Raw genomic sequence first — 25,647 nt, 5'->3', positions numbered from 1 at the left:
ACTTTATTAAAAACGACTATCCCCCCCCCCTTATCAGCCGGTTTTATTATGAGGTTTTCTTTTTCAACTAATGTTTTAATAGCCAACCTTTCTTTTTGAGAGAGGTTTATTTTTTTCTTGTCTGGTTTATCTCCAAGTTTCTGGAGGTCCTCCACAACTAGACTTCCAAAGGTATCAATGAAGCACCCCTTTAAATAGGCTGGATAAAAAGTGGATTTGGGCCTAAATGGGGTTTTTAACTCTTCCTGAATGTCTGATTCTCCTTTTTTTTGTTCAAAATATTTTTTTAAAGCTAATTTACGTAGAAATTTTTGGACGTCTACAAATATATTAAATTGATTGACTCCAATAGCTGGGCAAAAATTTAACCCTTTTTCCAGAAGTGACCGTTCTTCCTTCAAAAGGAGATGGTCACTTAAATTAAAGATTTTCACCTTCTCTGTTTTTGGTTTCTCAGACTCTTCATTGGTTAGTTGGACTTGTTGATTAATTTTACGTTTTTCTTTCCTTTTCTGTTTAATTTTTTCTTTATGTTTAATTAAACCTCCCCTCTTTCCCCTCCGTTTTGTTTGAGGTGGTGGTCGAAATTCCCCCTTCTTTTTCCTAAAAAAGGATAGGGAGAATCCACCCGTTTTAGTGGCGAGAAGCGATTTCCAGTGGGCAAAGGTGATATATGGTATTCTACTGGATTTGGTCTCCTCCTTTGTGGGGAACGGGGTTTATAGTTTTTTGGGGTCATATAATTTCTTTCATGATATTCCCTATGATTTCTATATCTTTGTGTTGGAGTTCTCTCTCTCTCTCTATCCTGAAGATGCTCTAAAGAATGGTCTCTCTTATTCTTCCTCCATTCCTGTCTCTCTCTTCTTTTGTAGTTATTATTAATTTGATAATGGTTGTAATTTCCATGTGTTTCCCTCCTATGGTATTCCCTATCTCTTATTCTCGGGTTTTCTTTTTGAGTCCTGATTTGATCTTTTTCTTTAACTACTTTTTATATATATATACATAGTATTTATATATTATTTATTATAATCCCCTTTATGATGCACATTTACTAATGTACGTTTTTCTCTCCTTATATAATAATGGTTGGTGGTTTATATGTTACCAATGAATTTCGCTTCCTAAAATGGCGCTGGAACGCAAAGTGTAAAAGATATCGTTACCATGAGAACGTAATGGGACTGAAAAACAAGCGGAACCAATTAACAGAAAGAGAACACTTGAATCCTTGCGGACAGTATACCAGCGTGATGCAGGAAGTAGCGGTGGAACGCATGTGGCGTCCGACTTCCGGTACACGCTGGAACGCAAGGAAGTTCCGGTCACACGCGCTGAGCTCCGGAGAGCTGGCGCCAACAAGTGAGAGGAACTCCTGTAAGAACAGGAGAAGAAATCCGGCGAAAAGTACTCAATGTATAGGATGTAATAGAAGTTAGGAAATCTGTGTCTGGAAATAGGTATGTTTTGTGGAATTGAGTGTTTGGGTATAAATACCCAGACACGGGATAAGGTCTCTATGCCTTGATAAAGGACCTTGTGTCTGAAACGCGTTGGCGGAAGGGGCTGATAATTCGTGGACGGACCTCCAGGACATTGACCAGTATCCAGGGACGCCTGTGGCTAACAACTCATGCTGTTTATGTCTACTTTTGTGGACAAAATGTTCTGGTGAGAGTCCACTTTTTATACCCATTTTATGTACATTGTACTTTTATTGGATTTGTAAAAATAAAACTGTGTTACACCATTGGAGGCATTTGTTCAATGTTTTACATGGTGAACATACAAGGACAAATCTGAAGGATCTATCTGAGGACCTATTCTTCCAGACCTATTACCAAACAAGCGATTTTTGTCTACTTTTTTGGTGGACAAATAAGAGGGTACGATTCCTACCTAAAGTGACCACTATCATATAATTTAGTGTTTTTAAACGGTACTACACTATATGGTTTATCTTTCTTCTTACATGTTACATGAGCAATCCTCAGTGATACATTGGGAGAAGAATGTTTTAAGGATCGCCTGAAAAACTGCCGGTATTCATTTTGTGTTGTTTCAAGTGTGGTGTGTTTGGTGACACACCTACCGTACAGGTTAGGCTGATCCCTAGCGCTTAAATTGACCCCGAACCCCATCTTTACTATATTGTATTAGTTACCATAGTTACACAAGCAATAAAGACACTGCTGATATAATCCCCCCACCTACCAAGACCAAAAGTAAATGGGTGATATTCAATTGTTCAATCGCATCCAATCTCCAGTCTAAAATGACAGGAGATCGTAAGGCAATATTCAATTAACCTATTTGTTTGCACATATCATGCTACGTATAGCCACACATTTGCGCATTTCAGTTTATGACCCCCGGGGATAGCTGAAATGCTGGTGAAAAACAATTGAATAACACACAAAGGGGGAAACTTACTAAGATGGGAGTTCTATTACAGATGGGCTGTTGCTATTGGCAACTAATCAGCTACTATCTATTATATTCGAAAAGGTGTTAAATAAATAAGAAGTATATTCTGATTGGTTGCCGGTAGCAATATCACATGTGAAATAAAACTCCCATCTTAGTACATTTCCCCCAATGTGTCTCAGAATTTGACTGAACCACTGAAATTGTTCAGATCCTTTGTGAAATGCTTTTAAATCTCTCCTTTAGTTCAGCACCATAGACAGCGCATTAAGGAGAGTTTGCTGTAAATTCAGGACCAGGTGGGTTAGAACAGGTCAGTGTATGGGGAAAGAAAGCTTGATTTCTGAACAGGAGTGGAGTACTTAATGGAAATCCGCAATTACACCTTTCTGCAGCAGCAGATAAGGAGGTTTAATCACAAAGTGATGTGGTGACTGGCAGACATGCCATTGCTAGATTACATACAAAACGCATTTCAAAGCACAGACTGAAAATGTGTAATACGCATTTACACACTTTATAAATTGACAGCTTTCTGAGATGTAAAGCATAAATAGGATTTATTTTCCTTCAGCGTGACTTTGAAACAAACAAATCTCAGATATCTAGTTTCTTTTTTTAGTAAAAAGAAAGTGAAATACAACACCAATAATACCCTGGCTATGTAAGGGTTTAAATCCTATTAGAATGCGGATGTAGCTGTACTGAAACGTCACCAAGTCCCCCTGCCAGCAATGTGTTTGGAACTGTGATTAACCTCAAGCAAAGGTAAGTTATTCTTGTAGGTTTTCCTTGCAGTGTTCATGGTTACATAGACTGGGATACACAGGGACAGGGGTGAGGGAGAACGGGGTGGAACTGAGTTCCACCACCTCTAATGGTGAGGTGGAACATTTTAACTTCCACTTTGGCCCTGCACAGTAATTCTCACAGAAAAGCATTCTAGTTTGCAGGGGAATGCCAAAAATCCTACCACTGGCTCGGTCTCTGCCTAATGGGGGTAGAGGAGGGGGCGGTAATTAGGTGGCATAGAGAAATGAGTTCCCCCAGCTCTGCATGACCACTTAAAGCCCTGCATCTTGATCGTAAACAAGTCGGGGTTACCTTTCACACATACAGAGATCCTGTACTGATGCAAGTTCACATGCCAAAATGTTGATGCATGTATGAAAAAGGTATCACTGGCTCTAAAAACGTGTTATAGTGTATAACTTGTGGCAAATAAGGGGTCAATCCAATTAGCCTCGACAATATCGCAGGTGCAAATCTTTGCAGCAGACACACTTCATGGTGGCCGAAATTCACACAATAGTGCTTGCAGCCCCATAGGGCTCCAAGAAAAGTTGTGCTAATTTGTCTGAAACCATTCCGTGAAGGGTGTGAGATTGGGTGCCATCGCCGGCATTAAAATGCTGCAATGACACATCAACCTTTGCACCTAATAGGATTGACCCCTTAGGGCAGTGGTTCCCAACCTGGGGTACTAGTACCCCTGGGGGTACTCTGCATACCAGTTGGGGGTACTTGAAAATAATATTGGTAATGGCGGAAGATGAAAAAAAGTATTTTGATGGCAGAAGAAGACCCATTGCCATGGAGAAGAACCATGTTTTGTCACTTATGGTTCTGTCTTCAGCGTCATAAGTGTCTCCTTGTGCTTTTGCCTGACTAGCAATCCACGGGGAGCTTCCCATGCTGCCCTCAGACATCAGCAATCATCTGCCCTGTGCTGACAGATGGATGAAGCAGCGGCATTAATTCTACAGGTGTTAGTGGGAACCCTGGAGACAATACATAACCAGTGACCAGACATGGAAGGGCACGAATCCTGTCCGTTACTCCTTAATATAAAGATATGCATAAGGATAGGCATACCGCTCACTTCCTCTCCACTCGTAAGTACTGTCTATATTTCAAATTCAGAGAAGGGGGTACTCTTCAATGAAAAGCCTAATCAAGGGGTACGAGAGAGAAAAAAGGTTGGGATCCACTGCCTTAGGGCATTTCTTACAAGGCCGTTATTAGGGCGAATTGGATTCTCCCTATTCAATGCCCATGATGATTTCTTGATTGGCCAAAAACCCGGCGCATGTGAAAACCACGCGGATCAGCCACTTTTTTTCCTATTTGCTGGCGTTTGATTCGCCCCACCCCAAAAAAAGTGAAGAGGCATGGGCAGTAAAGTACTCAAAACTGTGTGAAAACACCACAGTTGAATACTATGGGGGGTAAATTAGTGCCATTTTCTTTGTAAGCCCAAAAAAACAGAACTTGGGGCCTTAATCTGGTTCACTCTCAGAGGCAAATTCCTACTCATATGGACAAAACCATGTGTAATTTGTGCAGAGAGAATTAGATTTGGGTGGGGTTTTACTTCAAAGTGAGATCTACAGTATATTGCAGTGTAAAAATAAAGTAGTCAGTATTTTTCCTGCACAGAAACAAAATAACTCACCCAAATCTAATTCTATCTGCACATGTTACATCTGCCCCACCTGCAGTGCCCATGGTTTTGTCCATTTGAGAAGTAAGTTGCGTCTTCTCTCCCTGGCAATTTCTTTGATTAGATGTTACTCTAATCCAAGAGTTCTCAAACTATTTTGCTCTGGGACCCCTTCAGACAATACAAATTAGGACAGAACCCCAGCAAGTTACCGCGGAATGGCCACCACGCGTCTGTGGTCCGCAGACCGCACATGCATTGAAGCATTGTGGAGGCACAAAATGATGTGAGGAGTAACATACAATTAAACTGAGTATTCAGACTCCTTGGATCACTTGACTGAGAGATCAGAGAAGTCATCAGCCTGAAGGTCAGCAACATGGAGTCGCAGCCCCTTGCAGAAATGGCAATGACCCACTTTGGGATCAGGACCCACAGGTTCAGAACCGCTGCAATAAATCAATAGTAGGGCCATTCATGACAATACAATGGATACAAAAATCCGCTAATCACACTACAGTATGTTAAATGGGTACTTATGTAGTAACTGGGCTGCCGATTTTGAAATCGGGTCCATCGCATCGCATCGCACCCGACCATATCGCATGCGATGCGATGCGATGGACCCGATTTTTCCATAGGATTCAATGTTAAAATGGACTGAGTCCATTTCAACATGGAATTCAATGGGAAAAGGGGTCCTTTTCATACCCCTACTATCCAAGTGGGCATGGAGTTGGATATAAACCTGTGGCGAGCGTAGCGAGCCACCGATTCCGAAGCGTGGCGAGCGTAGCGAGCCCCGCGAGGGGACACAGAATACCGCATCTGATTGTATGCCTTAACTTAAGGCATACAATTAAAAAAATCGGCAGCCCAGATACTACATAAGTACCGTTAAATGTGCTCAGGGCACGGTCTAGCTCTTTACATTAATTGGAATTCATTTGTTGCATAGCACTCTTGCGGCTAATCTGAAGTAGGGACGGCCATAGACCATATATGATTCTAAATCATCGATGGTTAATGGCTGATGTTGAATACTTTTGCCATCAATGGGGGAAAAACAGATGGTATCCCTACATCGATGGCACAGCAGAAACAATGTTTTTTTTTAAGATGCCGGGCATCCGGGAAGCCCCTCCCCCGCTCTGATTGGCCTATGGACCATTCAGTCAAAGAGAATGGATGGCCACTGATAGCTATAACTATCGATGGTTGTCCATCACATAGTTTGTAACTATCAATGGCTGGTTGCAGAATAGCCATCGCTGGCGACTGCACCGATGGCCATCCCTAATCTGAAGTCAGGTCACCACCTTGTATTAGAGTAGAACCCCCTTACATCTGACCTTAATGGTCCACTCACTGGAATGTTCTTTCTCTACTACCCTGGCTATATACAGCCAGGAGGCCAGCCTCAGTTTCAGTACTGCAGATTAGAACAAGCAGTATTTTGTAGACAAGGAGGGTGATATTTATGGATATGCTGCATTGTATTTGGTAAACAGCACTGTGAAAGGTTTGTTCCACTTTCTGGAAATTGCACAATTTCCATCTCCTGGAAGCCTCTGCTCTCCTGAGATTTGTATCTTTCCCATAATGTAGCATACTTGGTATAGGTTCCCTCCTCTTCTCTGCAAAAGCTAAAATAAGCACTTTGAGAAGCTATAAAGCAAGCAATTGCAAGCTCTAGTCTTTTTGAACATGGTCCGACAGTGCACGCCAAAATAAGTTGTTCTACAAGTGGTTGAAAGGGAAGGGGTGTTGAATTTGTTTTAGCCCTGTCTGACACTAGATGCACTTATTTAATTATTGTTCCAGTCCGGTCAGAGGTGAGGGAGGGAGGGGGGGGATTTGGTTTGTGGAGTAAACATTTCAGCCTTCATTTTTTTTTATTTTTTTAAAGGTGGTTTTTCATACTTTACTATAAAAGTAGGCATAGAGTGAGAATATAATAGTGTGCTGAGCATAGTGAGGCACCGTCCCCGAAGCATGGGGAGCACAATGAGCTATGCGTTGAAACATGGCACACTTATATGGTGGTGTCTATGTTGATGTAGGTCAACAGACACCAAAAAAGGTGAACAACTCATGTCAACTTTATTCATGTTGACCATGTCCAGATCGACCTGAAGCTTGTGTTGACCTTGGCAATGTTGACTTAGGGTAGGTCGACCATTCTAAGGTGTCAACATAGTCACTGTCAACCATTGGTGGTTGACCTAGCGACTGTTGACCTTAGATCAAAGATTGGAGACAAAGGGGGTCATTCTAATTCATTCAGATGGGGCTGAATTCAGCCCCATTCCGATGTTAGGGCGCATATGCAGTTCCCCTGTGCGAACAGCTTTGTCGACTTGCATATTCACCAAGCCATTTTCAAGATACAGGGAAGGATGGGAGCAGACGGCCGGGGGGGCGGGGGATGACCATGGGAATGCCCAGGCATTTTATGGTCATCCCCATGAAAAGGGGACGTGAGGGGATGTGTTTTATCGAGTCAACCAGAATCAGGCACAAAGTACCACCCAGGGCCACAATTGAGCCCCACCGGCACCGCTCACCTGCACCACCACTGACTTGCTGTGCCCCCCCGTGGACCGTGCGCCGGAGCAAGTCAGTGACAGCAGCGCGGCTGCAGCCCCCCTCCCCAGAGCGACTCGCCGGCGGCCACATTCCCCCCGTGGAGCGGGTGGGCAGCGGGGCATCCCCCCCACCTGTGTCGATGAGGTGCCTTGCAACGGCGCTGGTACCACCCAATCAACCTGTAACTTATTTTTTTAAAACACAGCCTACAGAGTGACAAGAGCCGGATGGTATTTTAACTCTTTCTACTTTATGTCTCTACAAACTTTGATACATCTGCCCCTGATTATGCAAACCACTGTGTTAAATATATAATAGTTTAGAAAAGGGTTTGAACAAGTGGCCAACAAAGCTGGGGGCAGGGACAAGCATTGAACACACTATTTACATCATCAGAGGAGCAACACAAGAACTGTGTGTTTAAATTTGCAACAAAAATAGGCCGAAGTATAACACTGTGCTGCAGAGTACACTTTTATGCAGAGTGTAACAGTGTATGCCAAGCATGGTCTTGAAAACAGGAGAACTGAGACATTTTGGCATCCTAGCCAAAAGAACAAGATCACCTTATCCTTTTATTGCCTATCCTTACACTTTCTAGAAGATATAACACTGCAGGCATATAATATCCTTCTCCAGGACTCTCATCTGGACTCATGAGAACACAGCAGCATTTTGCAGCAGGAGGTGGGGACACGATTCTCGCCACCCAAGTGTCTCATCTGGGTATCCCCCTTTTGGTATCTCACAATCAATCTGGTTAACAATGTGGCAAATAAAGTTGTAGGTGTGCTTTTGAATGAAGCGTTTTTAGGTCTATAAACAGGCTTTTACTGACATAACACTCCATACAAAAGGTGGTGAAGATGGAGAACGTGGTGTCTTGGGATCAGAAGTAGCTCTTCACAGAGACAATTCATTTTATGTGAACATCTGTAATAGATAAATTCTTAGTGAAGCAATAGCCTCTGGAAACAATAGCTGCCTGCACAGTGTAGCAACCAGTTGTGTACAGGTTAAGTATCACTTATTCAAAATGCGCGGGATTAGAAGAATTTTGGATAACAGATTATTCCGTATTTTGGAATATTTTTAGATACGAATGAGGGATCTTGCATTTATGTTGTACAAACACATCAAGCACATGAAAAACACAAATCTAATTTTATTTGTGCATAAAACAAGGTTTTAAAACATGAAAAAAAGTTGTGTACAATATCAGGCATTGAATTTGAATGCCACGCAATCGTTTTCTTATATATATATATATTTAGTGCCACTTACATATAATTTCCCAGTATTGCTAGTTACAGATGTGCCCAGTAGTTTTACATTCTGGAGACTATGGTTTTCGGAATAATTTGGATAACGGATATTTGGATAAGGGATACTCAACCGGTATTACCTTCTGGTCTGACTGAGTGATGTCATCTTCAAAATGGCAGTCTCAGGGATGTCACTGGCTCCTATTCAACCCACAAAACATCTGCCTCTACAGTGTGTGGAGTGTTAAATACACAGTAATGTGCACAATAAAAGAACTGGCCTATGACACTTTTAGCACATTTCACAAACAAAAAATATAAACGGACAACTGTATTTAGCTTATTTACAATATTTTAATGTAGAGAAGAGGTCAACAGGTTACAGGAGTCTCTTGGTAAAAGCAATGTACAGGACAATCTTTCCTTTCTGTGTGAACTTTCCTCACACCATGTACTCCACCTTCTTTTGGATCATTCCCACCTTTCTATAGCGGAAGGCAGCGTGTGAGACTAGCAGTAAAACTGGGAGGAAAAAGCACTAGTCAGCTGTGCAGAGGAAGGGACGGAAACATTCCTCACATCCTTCTGCAAGGCCAATTATGGAACAAGGCCTTCAAAAGAAGCCAGTGTTGTGGAGTTTTTTAAACAGGACAATTCCGGCAAACCAAGCACCAGCCTTTTTATAGGATGACAATGTATTATATTGTATGTTTTATAGAGTTAAGAAATAAAGAGAGAAGGGTTTCTATAGTCACCTAAATATACAATGCCACAAGCTTTAGAAGGATTGCAGAAAAGAGGAAAATTCATAGAATTCACAATATAAATGCTGTCACATCAGTAGATAAAATACAGAAGAGATGACGCAAAGTGAGAACACGTTTTTATCAGAACCGGGAGATTAAAAATGCCATAAACACACAATCATAGAATTATATACATACAATGTATGCATAATGAAATATCATTTGCATATTAAAGTGTGGTCTAAATCATCTTGTTGACTTTGGCACCCAGCAGTGGCGTAACTACCTATTATGCGCCCCCCACCGCAAAATTTTCGACGCCCCCCACTTGCCCTCCCCTCGTACCTACCCGGCCGAATCTGCAGTCATGGTCCCGTCGCCGGCTCCTGCTGCTATAATGAAAGCGGACTCTTAGAAAATGGCTGCCCCCGTACTGCAGACAGAAAACTGTCTGCAGTATGGGGGCAGCCTTTTTCTAAGAGTCAGTTTTCATTATAGCAGCAGGAGTCGGTATCGGGAGACGGAGAGACGGGACCATGAAGGCAGGCAAGACAGCAGCGGGTAACTATAGCCCCGCAGACCACTGGCGCCCACATGTTCTCTGCGCCACCGCAGGGGCTGCGGAGCTATAGCTACGCCACTGGCACCCAGGGCTATTGAGACATTCATGGGTCGAATTAGTATCCAGCACCCCACCCCGCCTTCTTTAGGGCCTGAATCAGTGGTGGCGCAAATGCAGTCACCCATCTGTGATTTCATGCACCAGCAATGGATAGGACTTCATGTAGGCATACATGAATCTATTGCATATGTTTACAACTCTACGACAACACCCTAAATGTACTTTATGTGGGTAATTCAATTGTTTATAATAAACCGTTGGGGGTCTATACAAATGGGTGGTGGATGGAGCAATTCAATTCGTAAGGAGTCAGGAAGCACCCAAAAGCTGGGTGTAAAGGGGTATCAGGGACCTGCCTGATAGAGATCACCTGGGCGCAGTAGGCGCATAGTGCAGGCCTATAATAATGGCCATCATTATGCTAAGAACCTCTGAAATGCAAAATAGCAATATAATTAATAGGTTTAGCATTTATATTCAGAGTTTACACCTGCACTCTACTCCTTCTGCTTATTTTCTTGGAGAGCAAGGCTGGAAGGTTCGTCCTTGGAAATGTCGCTTTTAAAATGTCCATATTTTTTCAATATTAATATTTCAATATTATTGTGTGACAGTACTTTGTGTTTATATTGTACAGTTCTCCCTAGTGTTATTTTCTGGGTTTTATTAGTAAAGCAGCACACAGATTGTAACCAGGACTGGTAACAGCATAATGAACATGTAGTCCTCCAAATGTGGGAAGTGCCATACAACTGGAAAATGCTAAGATGCTAAGATGGACAGAATCTGCATCTAAATCACAAGTACAAAATGCATCTTAAAAAGAGGCATGGTGTGCATAGCTTGCAGATACCTGCAGCTTGGCAAGGATAGTATACACAACTACAGCAGGATAGAACAGCAGTATATGTGTCTGCTTTATGTCAGGAGATATGCATAATATAGACCATCCCTGTCTGGGCAGTTATTAATAAGTCATAAAGTCCCATTTACAATGTAAGAAGCAATTAAAACCAGACAAAAACAAAATGAAAGTACTAATTAAGGCAAATCAATACAAACATTCGCTGCCTTCTTTAAAACATCAAATAATAACCTGCTTTCTTGCGGTGGACTGACTCCTTTATTTAATTCATATTTGCAAATTGATTGAACATAACACTAACAATGAGTGTGATTCAGGAGTATTCAGAAGTGCCCATTGATCACCCTCATCTTTATCATACCCCTTTCAGACAGAAAACGGAATTACCGGGTGAAGCAGTTCTACCCGGTAATTTCATGAATTACAGGGGTCCTTTTTCTGTGTGAAAGGGCACACCCGTGTTGTAAATCCCGTGTCTCCGATCCTGGAATTGACCAGGATCGAGGATAAGGGATTTATGACCAGTGTTGACCCTTTCACACAGAAGAAATACCCGTGTTATTCAGCAAATAACCCTGTAGAAATTCTCAACCCGGTAATTTCTTCTTCTGTGTGAAGGGGGGTCAGGCTGCTCCCGGCAAAATGACATGGCATTTCAAATGCCAGGATTTTCTGACTTTTCTGTCTGAAAGGGGTATTTTGCGCCAGTGGTCACCACCCATAAGCGAATGTTCTTTATGAGTACAGTATAATTGCATACAGTTCATACTCATCCACTAATTGAAACCCCATTCATCACCTTTTCAACCATATCTGTTTCTGGCTATTTTTTGAGTGCCATCAATTCTGGACTATATTAATTTATGGTACTTCTTTACTTTCACGGCGCCACTAGATAGGACAGATAGGATACTAGATAGGGTACGATTTTGTATGCGATTTGACATAAGATATCGCATAAGATATAGGATAAGATTTACTATCCATTTCATTGCCCCACTATCCACTAGGGCGTGGAGTTGATTTTATATAGCGTGGCGAGCGCAGCGAGCCACCGAGCCCGAAGCGTGGCGAGCGCAGCGAGCCCCGCGAGGGGACACGGATGTTGTTTCAAAGCAAGTCCCCAATATTGCATGCAATTTGCATGCAATTCCATAAAATACATTCCGTGTCCGCTCGCCTCGCTGCGCTCGCCACGCTATATAAAATCAACTCCACGCCCTAGTGGATAGTGGGGTAATGAAATGGAAAGTAAATCTTATCCTATATCTTATGCGATATCTTATGTCAAATCGCATACAAAATCGTATCCTATCTAGTATCCTATCTGTCCTATCTAGTGGCGCCGTGAAAGTAAAGAAGTACCTAATTTATTATTATTTTCCTGGACTTTTCAGCTTTAAGACCAATGATTTTACCCACACTCAGCTTTGACATCCGATTATGAAGTTAATTTTTTGTATTAATGGTTTATGTATTATTTTGTCTGCATTTGTATTTACATTTATTTTTAAGTGTTTTTTTTCTACAGGAATACATTTGCTATTATTTTTAGCGCAGTCTTTCTTCTATAAATTTTCTTGTTTCTAGTGTGGTCTTTGAGTACCCACAATTGACTGCTGCTTAAATAATAGTTCAAACGAAATATAGGGTACAGCAGCCCCTAGATCTGTAGCGCACAGCCATTCTCTTCTTTTTTCAGATTGACAACAAGCCTGGACCCAGTTGCTGCTTCTTCTATGAACCAGGAAGATAAGTGATACATTCAGGGTCGGTCTTGCAGCCCTACATTTTAGCGGCCTATCCTTCTCAACTGGACACACCTACATTGGTCTCTTTGGAGTCGCCAGTAAAATAGATTAGATGAGGAGGCGTGGCTCCAAAAAACATAGCTCATATACTGTAGTTACATGCTTAAAATTACAGCAAAGAGAGCAGTTTCCATTGCATCTCCATACTTACGCAGTGTCAGAATATCTGAATTGCACTACAATAAATAAATAGCTTTGTAACTGCCTATATTTAAGGAATCTGCAGGTTACGAAATCCAGCATATCTACAGTAGCCCAACAGCTAGTATATAGAGTGCAGATATTACCAATGTGTCACTACCCTTCGTCATCTTTACCATACCATGGTTGAATACAACAATTTAGATGTAGCGGCACCACCACTCTACTTTAAAAACATTTTACAGACATCTATCGATGTAGCAGTAGTTCCTTATAGAGATGTTTTGGATTAGTGGTGTCTTAAAATCATAAATGCAGCAATGTTTTGTTATTAGTTATTTCATCAAAATCTTTAGGAGGTCATTCTGGGTAGCTCGCACAGCAGCAGTATTTCACTTCTTTGCGAGCCTTGTATCGCCCCCCGCCCCCTCCCCCCCAGTACACTGCAAATCCATTTGCAGGCTTGCATGCGGGCCTGAAATCATTCATTGGTCACCAACCATTGAATGATTTCTGCAGTGATCGCAGTGTGCTAACTTAGATCTGTGGTGTCCTGCTCTGAGAACTAGGGATAGCCATCGGCACATCCCCCATCGATGGTTGCCATCGATGGCTTTTAGAGCAGGAACCATTCTACCTCTATAAACCATTCTACCTCACACCATCGATGGTTCCTGCCATCGGTTAGCCACGCATGCGCAAAGCAATGGGAAGGGTCGCTGCGGGCAGCCTACTTGGCCTGGATCCGCGCGCATGCGCAGAAGAAACTTTAGCCATCAATCCAGTTTAAGTTTCTTTTGCGCATGCGCACACTTTCCGGCGGGGCGGGTCGCCCGCAGCGATGCCGCTGGACGCAATGACGCTGCGCACGCAGTGCGCATGCGCCCACAACTTTTACCATCGGAAGCCATCCATCGATGGCATAAAACTATTCGACCATCCACTATCGATGCCCAACACATCGAGCACTAGGTCCCAACCATCGATGCTTTAGGAACATCAATAGTCGATGGCCATCCCTACCGAGAACTGGGCGGGCAGCTGATTGGGGGGATGCTCTAACATCCACGCCCCCTTACCGCCACCCATCGCCGGCCACCGCAAACATAATTATCGCATATGATCTAACATATGCGATAATTATGACAAAAGACAGCTCTTGCGTTAAGAGCTGTATTTTGCGTTGACCCGGCAATAACAATATTGAGTGTACACACTAGCCAATATTTTTTTAAACATCACTCAGAAACAACTTTGAGTGATACCTATTACAGTATCCTCTAGCATAGATGCCACAAACGTTTACACAAAATGTGTGTGCATATGTTAGCTATAGTACATTCTTGTCACATTAGGAACCCTTTTGAATCGCTGGCCGTACACGAGTTGATTGACAGAAAGCCAGCGTTTGGGGGTTTTAACTGGACATTTTCGGGGAGTGTCAGGGAAAACGCAGCATGCCCAGGTGTTTGGAGGGAAGGTGTGCCTGTTTCTATTCGCAGCCGCTGAGTACGTCCTGGGCTACGCACAGACTGCCCACAGTGGAAACATCATTTGATGGTGAGCGCCTTGCAAATGCATTGCAGCTATTCACAGATCCAGCTAATTTTCACAAGCCCTGTTAAGCAAACTGCAGACTTGCGCAGAGCGACGTATAGCTGGTCGCAGGGTCCCAAATATTAGCAGCCTAACTATCAGGTCTGAATTAGGCCTAAGTCACTTAAAGGCTAATTCAGTTTCCCAAACTCCGTCCTTACAGTTCAGGTTTTAAGGATATCCATGCTTGACTGCAGATAGTTAAGACAAATGGACTATTTAAATTAGCTGTGCTCAAGCATGGATATCTTTATCACCTGGACTGTGATGTCAGAATATGTGATATTCTGGGCTAATCCCTTCATGTAAAAAGTTCTTGCCCAATGTTCAACACATACAAGTTGGAGGATATGTATCTGCAGTCAGTATGTACAGTATACACTGACCGCAGTGTAAATTCAGATGACTGTCTATCCACTTGCCCTTAGGACTCATTGGATGCACTACAGGATGCATGGAATGGATGTTTATGCAAAACATCCTTTTGCAGCCGTGCGAGGGGGGGCGGGTGGCGTCTGATGGACTCGCAATTTTGCAAAATTCGCAGCTTTGTGAGTCAACCAGAATAACCTCCTAAATCCTGTCTAAAAAGTGCCAAAATAGGCACTGCAATGAAGGAGTTAAGTGAAACATCGTCTCAGATTATCTGAAGCAGAGTCAGATGATCGACACATTTCCCCCTGAAATAGCTCTTCAGAAGAGCTCAATTCCAGAGCTCTACTGAGCAACCAAGAGAATGAGACCAAGCAGGATCTTTTCTATAGTTAAAGATGAAAATTACTGTATCTGCGGGCATTTCTGCCATCTACTGTATGTGGGACAAGAGCTGGTTTGCATTTTTGAAATATTACATGCATAACTGAATTTTCAAGAGCGATACTTAGGCTGTTGAAATAATGACAATTGTAAATCTAAATGATAGGATCTGACTGTGGTGGTTCACACATACAGCTCTTCCTCATAGTCGCCTACCCTCCTGCATTCTGCAGGAGACTCCCTGAAATAGCAGCAATCTCCCTCTCTCCCTCATTAGTCTAGCAATCTCCCTCATTTCACCTAACCCACATTACACTGTTGCATTTTAGGGGGGGGGGGGGGAGGAATGAGAGATAGATACACTTACTTTGAATCATCAGCACCATTTCCCAGCACTTTAGCAAGAATAGAATATCTTACTAACTGCTTTGGGGCTCATCTACTTTTGGATATAAGTCATAATAAAAGATTCCTTTCAGATGCAGCAGTACACACCAACGATTCTAGGTGCCATGTTCCCAATCTCTTTTCACAATCTCTCCATATATGGAACTAGACACGCCCTTTGGGTGGAGCATGGCACACCCCTCAATGGGGCGCTTTGCCAAATTCTACTACCAACTATAATCTCCCTGAAACTAGTTTTCAAAAGTAGGCAAGTATGCTCTTCCTCCATTATTACTTGTGAGCCATCTACTGTAGCTCATTGAGAAGTAAAGAGAATGTATGGATGACCAGAAGGCACATGTATTAATAATCTTCCAGAACTGCGACTGACACTACGTCTCGCTGTAGATTACATTTTTTTTATGAAAACATCCACACTATATACATAGGGAACCCCACAGAAGCAGCAGTAGCAATAACGTCTGTCACCCCAGCATTTTGGAGGAGTTTCTCACATTTGCTAAAACTCCGCTGGGGGGAATCAGGCATTACACAGTGTCAGTTTCTGGAATAAACACCCGCCTCAGATGGAGGCTGCCGGAGGGGGAATCAAAACATTTCTCTCCTGCTACGATGCCTCCTCAGGCATTTGGTGTAAACTAGTGTGGCCAACTTTTTAGTACAGATCTTCAGATGATATAAATTGTTTTCAGCCTTTGGAGGCATGGTAGCAGGAGAGAGATCTTTGACCCCAGTCTCCATGCGACACAATAATGGAAACTGTGCGCATGGGCAATGTTAGATTACCCTGGATGAGTTTTTCCTTGCTAGGGAACTTACTTGCAAGAATATTGGTTATTGCTATCGATGTCCCTGCAGATTTCCCTAAATATGCAAATAGCAGGGATACTTGAATTATGAAAACATATGCCCCTTAATGTTACGCTTGCGCATATAAGGGACAAACGCATTAATAGAAGGTTTAACTCTTTTCTCCAGGGCTCATCAAAACCTGGGGGCTAGGTAGCCACAGTGAACAGATTTTGCGTTCTGGCAATCAGATTTGCCAGGAAGCAGATCTTGCCGGGTAGAGTGGTGGCTTGCGTTAATGCAACAGCCGGGTAGAGGGTGGACAATCCACCTGGCACAGGCTGTATCAGAGCAGGTCTGTGGCGCAGCTATTTCAAAACTCAAGGTGGCTCGTGAGTCAATCGGAGCTCGCAGTTCAGCAGCCAATCAGTAGCAGTAGTGGTAGCTCCAGATTGGCTGGCGAACCACGAGCTCCGATTGGACTGGATCTGATACAGTAGGGTGAGTTGTCCACTACTCTGGCCGGCTGTTGCCATTACCGTGTATGGTAATGGTGGAGAGGGAGAGGGAGGGAAGGAAGAGGAGGGGTAATCACCTGTTGCAATGAGCATTTACCCCTGGAATCGAGCATGAAACCGTAGCAATGAGCATGATAATAGGCATAATATTTAATACGGCATGTGTTATTATATGTAATGAGCATTACAGTGTGTGGCATAATGCGTAATGGGCATGCGTAATGTGCATTACGGCATGTGGTAGAATTTGTAATGGCCATTATGGTATGGCATTATATGTAATCGGTACTACAATGTGCGGCATAACATGTAATGGGCATTATGGCATGTGTATGTCTTATGGGTGTGTGACGTGTAATATTTGTATTTATTTATTAAGTTATTTATCTATCTATTTGGCGCACACTGTCCCTATTTTTTCTTTGTCTGGCCCCTATACTCTCATCCTGGCTCCTAGATAAAAAAAAAGAAAAAAAGTTGAGCCCTGTTTTACTCTGAAACTAGTTTTCCCCCCCCCATTTTTTACATATAGCAAAATCATTGCTCAAAACAGTAAATAAATATTCCTCCAAGCATAGTTGGTGATGTAATGTCTGAACATTATAAATCAAAGCTATAACGGCACGAAGCACATTTTCAAGGTCTTTCGGGCTCAAGCACTGGTGCATATGTAAGCTTGCTTCATTTGCAAGGCCATGCAAGATGCTACATATGTTTAAGAACAGACTTTGAACTAATGCTGGGTACACATCAGACAATTATTTTTGAACGATTTACCATTTTCAGCCAAATTGGATCAATAAATGGTCCACATTGTCCCTTGTGTATGCACTATTGCACGCTTCTGTGCATCGCATCTTCCCATCTGCCATACAGGACATGCAGGACAATCTGATGGTCTAGCCAACAATTTGCTGAAAAATGTACAGTGTGAACACACTACCCGATATATACATATATATCGTTAAGGACATAATGACGTACAATATATCGTTAGGTCATTTGTAATATTGTTCAGTGTGTAGACACTATATTGTCTTTCCAGGATTTCAAGGTAAAATCAGGACGACCATGGGCATTTTTTTCATATTTAGAGCCTCAAGCCCAGCTTTTGTGGAGCGCCATCGCTGCTAACGCACAAGACTCCTTCTAGTGTCACGCCATTTCTGAGCGGGGCTGGCATCATGGTGCGGTGATGGAGGCCCCCTGCGATACCTGTACTGTGGTGTCTCTGTCACCTCCCAGCCACCTAATGCTCCCCTCATGACAGGGACAGCTAAGCAGGCTGTCCCCGGCGCCTCCCCCACCCCTGCAGCCGGAAGGACGTCCGGGTGCCTTGCTAGGGGGAGGAGGGGTTTACCTTCCGGGGTCCAGGAGGACCTGCAAGAAGGTAAGCTGGAGGGAGGAGGAGAGGGGCGGGTCGGTGAGGCGGCGGGGTTGCGGCGGATAGAAGCCCATAGGCTTCTATAGGGTATCGCCACCTATGCGGTATCGGTGCGGCCGGGTTTTAATACATAGGAAAATGCAGTAAAACTAGGATTTTACCGCATTTTCCACTTAATACATTCCGCCCTTACTGTGTCTAGAGACATAGGAAGTAAAACCAAACTTCCTGTTTCCTCATTAACAGCAGTTTATTAATACACATACACTTCCAGGGTGGATATTCCCCTGCTGCCGTGGCCTACTGTATAACCTCTTTTTCCACATGATGCAAAGATGTTTATTTGACAATACTTAATTCTTGTGTCCACTTAAAAGCCGCATTAGTGACCTACACATTTGTACATCTAAGCACACATTTATGTCTGGAGACAAGTCTGCCATAACCAGTCTTAGGAAGTGCCCTCTGACCTCCCTTTTTCCTCATTCACAGGCACCTATAAATAGAAGCACAGGCAGACACTTTCAGAGCGGATGTTCCTCTGGAGAAGCCTGGCGGACACTGACTTTGCTACAATAAACACCCTGAGGTGCCAAAGCAAGGGAAATGAGTGTTCTATAGGATGCTGCAACAATATAACCCATTACAGGAGTAAAGCTGGGTACACATATGTACAATTTCATTTTTCTTGCGACCGTTCGATCGACCGAATACACATTCGGCCGTCCAAAACATACGACCGTTCTGCGCGTACACATATGTACAATTTTTTTTTTTTCAATCGTGAATTTTTATTGAGTTTTTCAGTAAATAGTAAAACACAATACAATACAATAAAACAAGAAATAAAAGCAAATCAATTTCAAGTGTGCGCAAAAATCATTACTATCATGTCAATACAGCATATCATACATAGTAGTAACTAGTAGCAGCATCAAGCACAAATAATATGATCCGTGGGAACATCATCATGTCAACCATTGGTAAGGCAAGCAGAGAAATAAGCCCATGTTACATTGAATAAACCCTGTTGTAGGGATTATGACAGGCTATGTGTTAGATTCTTGGATATATAACGGTGAAGACGTCCAGGGATGCCAGACCTTTTCAAATTTATCTGAACATTTCACATATGTACAATTTTACTTGCGACGTCCGATGTACTCCCGTCCAAACAATCGCAAGAAGAAGTATATGAGAGACCCCGTAACCCTTTGCCTGCTGTTTTAACTAATGTGTGTTTAATGCCTCACTGCCCAACACTTTAGAGGCATCACTTTAAGACATTAATCAATGTTGAAGTTTTAATAGTGTGTTATTGTGCCCTGCAAAGAGCTTCCAGCACACTCTATTAAAACTTCAACATTGATTAATGTCTTAAAGTGATGCCTCTAAAGTGTTGGGCAGTGAGGCATTAAACACACATTAGTTAAAACAGCAGGCAAAGGGTTACAGGGTCTCTCATAATGCAGCATACCACCGTGCTTTGTCAAACTGTCAAGCATATCGATCGAACATGCGTACACACTTAACTTTTGTTCCGATATGGAGCCGTCCTGTCGGATGAAATATTAAGCAGCAAAGAACCTTCGACCGACCGACCGTGGACGGCCAAGAGCGTTTTTGGCCGTTTATCGATCGCACAGCAGCAATTGGGACAGCGTACACACCTATACAATCGAACGGCCGTTTGCCCCCAGATTGGAAGAACGGCCCGACGATTGTATATATGTGTACCTAGCTTAACACACTGCATTGTATCTCAACATCACAACAGGAGCAGTCCTTTATTGTATACAATTTGCAAAGAATGCTATATGGGCATCTTGCACAACAAGGGTTAAGGCAAGTCCTCAGGACTTGTCATTTGCTGGCGTTTTCAGTATGTAGTGGATGAAGCAAGCCTGCCTCTCATAAGATGGTTGCCATTTTCAGCTACAGAAAAAATAAAAAGGCTTTAAATAGGTAATATTAACATAATAAAATCACGGTCTTCATGTTCTGGGCACCTGTGCATTTTACACTGAGTGACAAAAGATGTGACGGATGCAGTTTACTATCTCATTGGCAGCCAGATCTAGTAACGTCATACCATTTAGTTTTGTGCTAATAATAACATGTAGGCCGGCGGAAGCTGAATATAGTCATTATATAACATTTAAAGTGAAGGAAGGATTCTATTTGCAGTTTTGCCCGCTTTAATTTGTTCGTGTTCATAAAATTAGCTTGTAGGTTTATATATAGCTATATTTACCGTGTAATATTTTGGGTTTGTTTAGATTTTTTTTCCTCTGCAGTTTTATACTGTATATTCTGGTTACATTGCATGATATGCTTTCTATTGCGTATAACAAATGTTCCTGAAAAAGCACATAATAGTTTATTAAAATGTACTGTGGATTTTAGAGCATCCACAAGCAAAATAGACCAACCATCTTTTTTATTATCTCCATATCAATTAGGCTTTCGTCCAAAACTACATGCAGTATTCATAGAGTACTGATATCTCTGCACAAACATTTCCTAGACCCTATAGCGGACCAAGTACTTTCCACATCTCCACAATACTTAATTACTAAATAGTTTTCAAAACTCCAATGTCTGCTATCTCTTCCCTTTCACCTTGTGGACGCATGCAGTCTTGTGGGTGTAGAAGTCGTGAGCATATTATAAGGACATACTGTACATACAGTACAATTGAATACTGCTGCACTAATACAAAGTCATTCGAGTATCACTTATTAGTAGGAGCAGTAGAAGAAAACACTGTGTATACCAGCGTTGGAACACTCTGCATTTCATCCTGAGCATAGTCTAAAGATACAGTGATATAAAATAATAAAAAGAGATAAAATATTAGGGTTTGGGAAAGGGTCTGGGTGACCGATAGCAGTGACTCTGCATCACACATGCTTGGATGCAGAACTGAGACGTGTATAATTGGGGGAGGGGGTGTCATTACCTGGAATTTAGCTGATCCATCATCCATCCATTCTACATGATCCCACTGTGAGTCACAGCAGAGCTTGCATGTCATCTGCCTGATCCTGCGGCCAGGGAACACAGTACTTAATCCACAGCCACATGCAATTCTGCAGCAACCTTTACAGTCCCCCCTCTGCAAGCCCTCCCCAAGCGGAAAGGCAGCAGTTGTTCTAAATCACTATGGGGTCAGCGGAGAAAGAGACCCAACAAAACAAGCGAAGAGGCAGAAGGTACCAATGTTCTGTTCCCCAACCTCACACAAGCAATCCGCAGAAGGGAGGGCTATGCAGAAGGAGGGGGAGGGGAGTCTGGGCTATGTCTCCTGGATAACTGGAGTGTGGAGTAAAACAAACCAAATTTGACTGCAAATAACATATTAAGGTAAAAAAAAACAACAACACAAAGGCAGGCGGAAGGAAATAAAGGTGCTGCAACTTACCGGAGTCGAAGTGAGAGCTAAATGCGAAGCTGGGGTGGCAATAGGAAGATAGAAGCAAAGTCAAAATCCAACCCATTGGCAGGCATGGGGAGAGAGGGGTTAAACAGGAGTAGCAATAACAGCGCAAGGAAGCTGCTCTGCAATTAGCTGCCTCCTGCTTATTTTCTTCCAAGGGTCCCTCCTGTAAGCCCCCTTCCAAATCTACAGCAGACAGCAGCTAAGTTACCATATGCAAGTGACAACTCTTAGGGTTATAGCTGTGCAAAGATGCGAGGCTCAGAAGAATCAAGGGATTTGCTCCAGTGCTATCTGACTTGTATATCCCCTTTGGTTTATCCCTGATTCTTGCACACACACACACACACACACACACACACACCTACCTAATTCCTCCCATACACGTCCTAATAATAGCAACCTCTACCGTCACCCACTGGTATAGCGCAGCTATGCACCCACTGACTTGCCTGATCTTGATCACTGATTCCCAACCTCACCAGCCCTCAATGCACAGCGCACTAACTGGTTTTACTGATAGCCGTGCTTGATCACAGATGCTTAAATCAAATAACGGTACTTATGTAATATCTGGGCTCCCTGTTTTCTTATGAGACCGTGTCCCCTCGCGGGGCTCGCTGCGCTCGCCACGCTTCGGGCACGGTGGCTCACTGCGCTCGCAACACCATATAAAATCAACTCCATGCGTAGTTGGATAGTAGGGGTATGAAAAAATGGGGTGCATTTAACATGGGAGTCCAGATAATACATAAGTATCCAAATAACAAATAATAAGGTACTAATTAAGTCACCTGTGCTCAAGTATGGCTGGCTATCTTAAAAACCTGCACGGTTTGTCTGCCTGAGGACCGTGGTTGGGAACCTCTAATATAGATCCTGTAAAATCATTGCGGTCTGACACCTGCACAGACACATGTCAATCCTGAACATGAAGGCATATAAACACATTGGGGCCGGTCCTATTGCTTGCGAGTAGTTCCGATGCGAATCATAATTCATGCCTTCGTGTCCTTCACATGTCTTTTCGTGCGCTTCGCTGCGAATTGAGATATGCGTGATCTAATTATAAGCCTTTTGGTAAAGTCGTGCGATTTCTATTGGCTGTTGTGAGTTGAGAGTTTCCTTACTCACAACATCTCGCTGCGGGAAAATGTATCTTTTCACAGGCGGCGTTAAAAAAAACAGTATATAAGAGCCATGTAAACAAGTCTTTCCGCTGTGTGTCACAGGCTGTTACCTTCATCAGACACCTCGTGCATGAATGGATTCAGATGCTTCTTCAATCTCCTCTTGTTCGATGTTGGTGAGGAATACCAGCCTCCTGCCTGGGGCGTGGTTGTAGGGGTGACCAGCATTGCCACATGGCTGGACGCAAGGGCCTGTCCTTTGGCATTGCTCAACACTCCTTGCACCCTGCCCCAGGCAGCATCATGTTGTGTATTGTAAGCAATACTGACCACTGTGCTGCCATGTCATCTATGTTTAAATGCAAATGTTTTTTTTCCCACCTTCATCTTTAATGCTGCCTGGGCGTGGTTGCTTGGGGTGACAAGCATTGCCACATGGCTGGACGCAAGGGCCTGTCCTGTGGCATTGCTCAACACTCCTTGCACCCTGCCCCAGGCAGCATCATGTTGTGTATTGTAAGCAATACTGACCACTGTGCTGCCATGTCATCTATGTTTAAATGCAAATGTTTTTTTTCCCCTTCTTCTTCAATGCTGCCTGGGGCGTGGTTGCTAGGGGTGACAAGCATTGCCACATGGCTGGACGCACGGGCCTGTCCTGTGGCATTGCTCAACACTCCTTGCACCCTGCCCCAGGCAGCATCATGTTGTGTATTGTAAGCAATACTGACCACTGTGCTGCCATGTCATCTATGTTTAAATGCAAATTTTTTTTTTTTTCCCTTCTTCTTTAATGCTGCCTGGGGCGTGGTTGCTAGGGGTGACAAGCATTGCCACATGGCTGGACACAAGGGCCTGTCCTTTGGCATTGCTCAACACTTCTTGCACCCTGCTCCAGGCAGCATCATGGTGTGTATTGTATGCAATACTGACCACTGTGCTGCCATGTCATCTATGTTTAAATGCAAATGTTTTTTGTCCCACCTTCATCTTTAATGCTGCCTGGGGCGTGGTTGCTTGGGGTAACAAGCATTGCTACTAGGGTTACCAGCTCATTCCTTTAATTCCGGACACATATTAATTACACAGGTTCTGTGGCGCTGTCCTTGTTCCGGAGTGGAGGAGCAGAAGCTGCAGGTATACTAGGGCGGTGATCCCTAGAAAACAGCGAAACTGTCCCCTGCACGTCTAGCTGGCTTCCTGGTCAAACCACGCCCCCTATCTGCTCCACATGCCTTATTCGCTCCATAAGACGCACATACTCCCCCCTCCCCCCCCCCCACACATTTTTGGGGAGAAAAAATGTGTCTTATGGTCCGAAAAATACGGTACTTTGATGTTTTTTTGCACTTACTTCTTTCGGAGTGTCTGTCTTTTCCTAAGCAAAGTCTGGAGGCATGTGTGTGTTTTCTTCCAGATAGGCCAGTGTTCTTTTAGGCCTTCTTTGTCATCTGCAGCCTGGTCCATTCCATAGAATAGAAATTAATCTGGTTATATCCATGGCAAATGTGTATTCCAAAGTATATTATAGAATTTATATATCTGCAATAAAAAATGTAATTGCGTTAAGTTGAATAAATGTTATGATATCTCTTGTTCAAAATTTTTAAATGTATTACCTATACACACACACACACCTGTGAGGGGGTAAAGGTTAAACATTAGAGCACAGGAAGGGAGAGCTCCTGAAACCTGCTTTTGAGGCGAGAAAAAAGGATGCAAAGATGGTGTTGTCAGGGCAACTGACATGTGGTACTTACCGGGTGCGTTAGATGAAAGCAAGCATATCGCCACTCTGCAACATCCTTCTGGGTTTCCTTCTGGCTGGGTGGGGCAGGCCCTTGGTCGGTCCGTCCATGGATGAATAAATCTCTGATGTATGAGGTTCCAGAAAAATGACCTGAGCAAAATTTTCTGGGAGGGATCTCTGTCATGTCTGTAGGACGGATCTGTGACAATTCCTACAATAATAAAAACAATATTTAAAATGGTGTCTCCAAAAAAACAGAATAGAGAAATAAACAATATTTAAAACAACTCACATAAAAAAGTTGTTAATCACATCGCGTCTTGTGCTCCTCCCGAGGTCAGAAGAATCAGGCCGAGCAGAGGAAATATCCACATCCAGTAAAACACGAGGATTGATATTCGCTTCCAAATATTTATCAACACAAATATTGTGGAGAATTACACACGCAATAATTATATTGCAAACTTTGGAAGGCGAATATGGCAGCAAACCCCCACTTCGGTCTAAACACTGAAAATGGGTTTTGAGAAGACCAAAGGCACGTTCAATTACACCCCTGGTCTTGATATGTGCTGCCTGGAATCTTTCTTCTGCCGGGCCGTCAGGATCCGCCAAAGGTGTCAGTAGCCAGGGATAACCTCCATATCCAACATCCCCTACAAAATGTAGAAAAGATGAACAAAATGAAATAACATTACTTAAGATAAATGTCAACATTTATTATAAAAATAAGATATATATATACATACACACACACACACACACACACACACACACATGTGCAACAGTCAAATAAAATATAGGGCCTTATTCTGATTGACTCGGACAGGTACACATTCGTTCTGATTGTGTATTCCTGCTGAGCGTAAACTACGCAATGCTTGGCACTACGCATTTGGACAGATCGCTACATACAAAATATGTCCACCGAACACTCTCGGACAATATGGGCGTAATGGGTGTAT

At 43.0% G+C, this 25,647-nt stretch overlaps 1 protein-coding gene across 3 annotated transcripts in view; it reads right to left on the bottom strand.

The window, feature by feature from the left end:
* Positions 1-22,141, bottom strand: part of AATK (apoptosis associated tyrosine kinase) — a 104,612-nt gene extending 82,471 nt beyond the window's left edge. For 2 of the 3 annotated variants that reach the window (XM_083148812.1, XM_083148813.1), the window contains exon 1: positions 21,788-22,141. In XM_083148812.1, the coding sequence (XP_083004938.1) occupies positions 21,788-21,863 (76 nt within the window). In that variant the 5' untranslated portion in view covers positions 21,864-22,141. Of the gene's footprint in view, positions 1-21,325; positions 21,621-21,787 lie in introns of those variants that run through there. The other variant, XM_083148815.1, reaches the window with a different exon arrangement.
* Between the last annotated feature and the right edge of the window lie 3,506 nt (positions 22,142-25,647).

The sequence above is a fragment of the Crinia signifera genome, chromosome 6, assembly GCF_055691185.1.
Source record: "Crinia signifera chromosome 6, ASM5569118v1, whole genome shotgun sequence".
NCBI classification, from domain to species: Eukaryota; Metazoa; Chordata; class Amphibia; order Anura; family Myobatrachidae; genus Crinia; species Crinia signifera.
The sequence above is the reverse complement of the archived record's forward strand: the minus strand, read 5'-3'. Positions and strand labels throughout refer to the sequence as shown.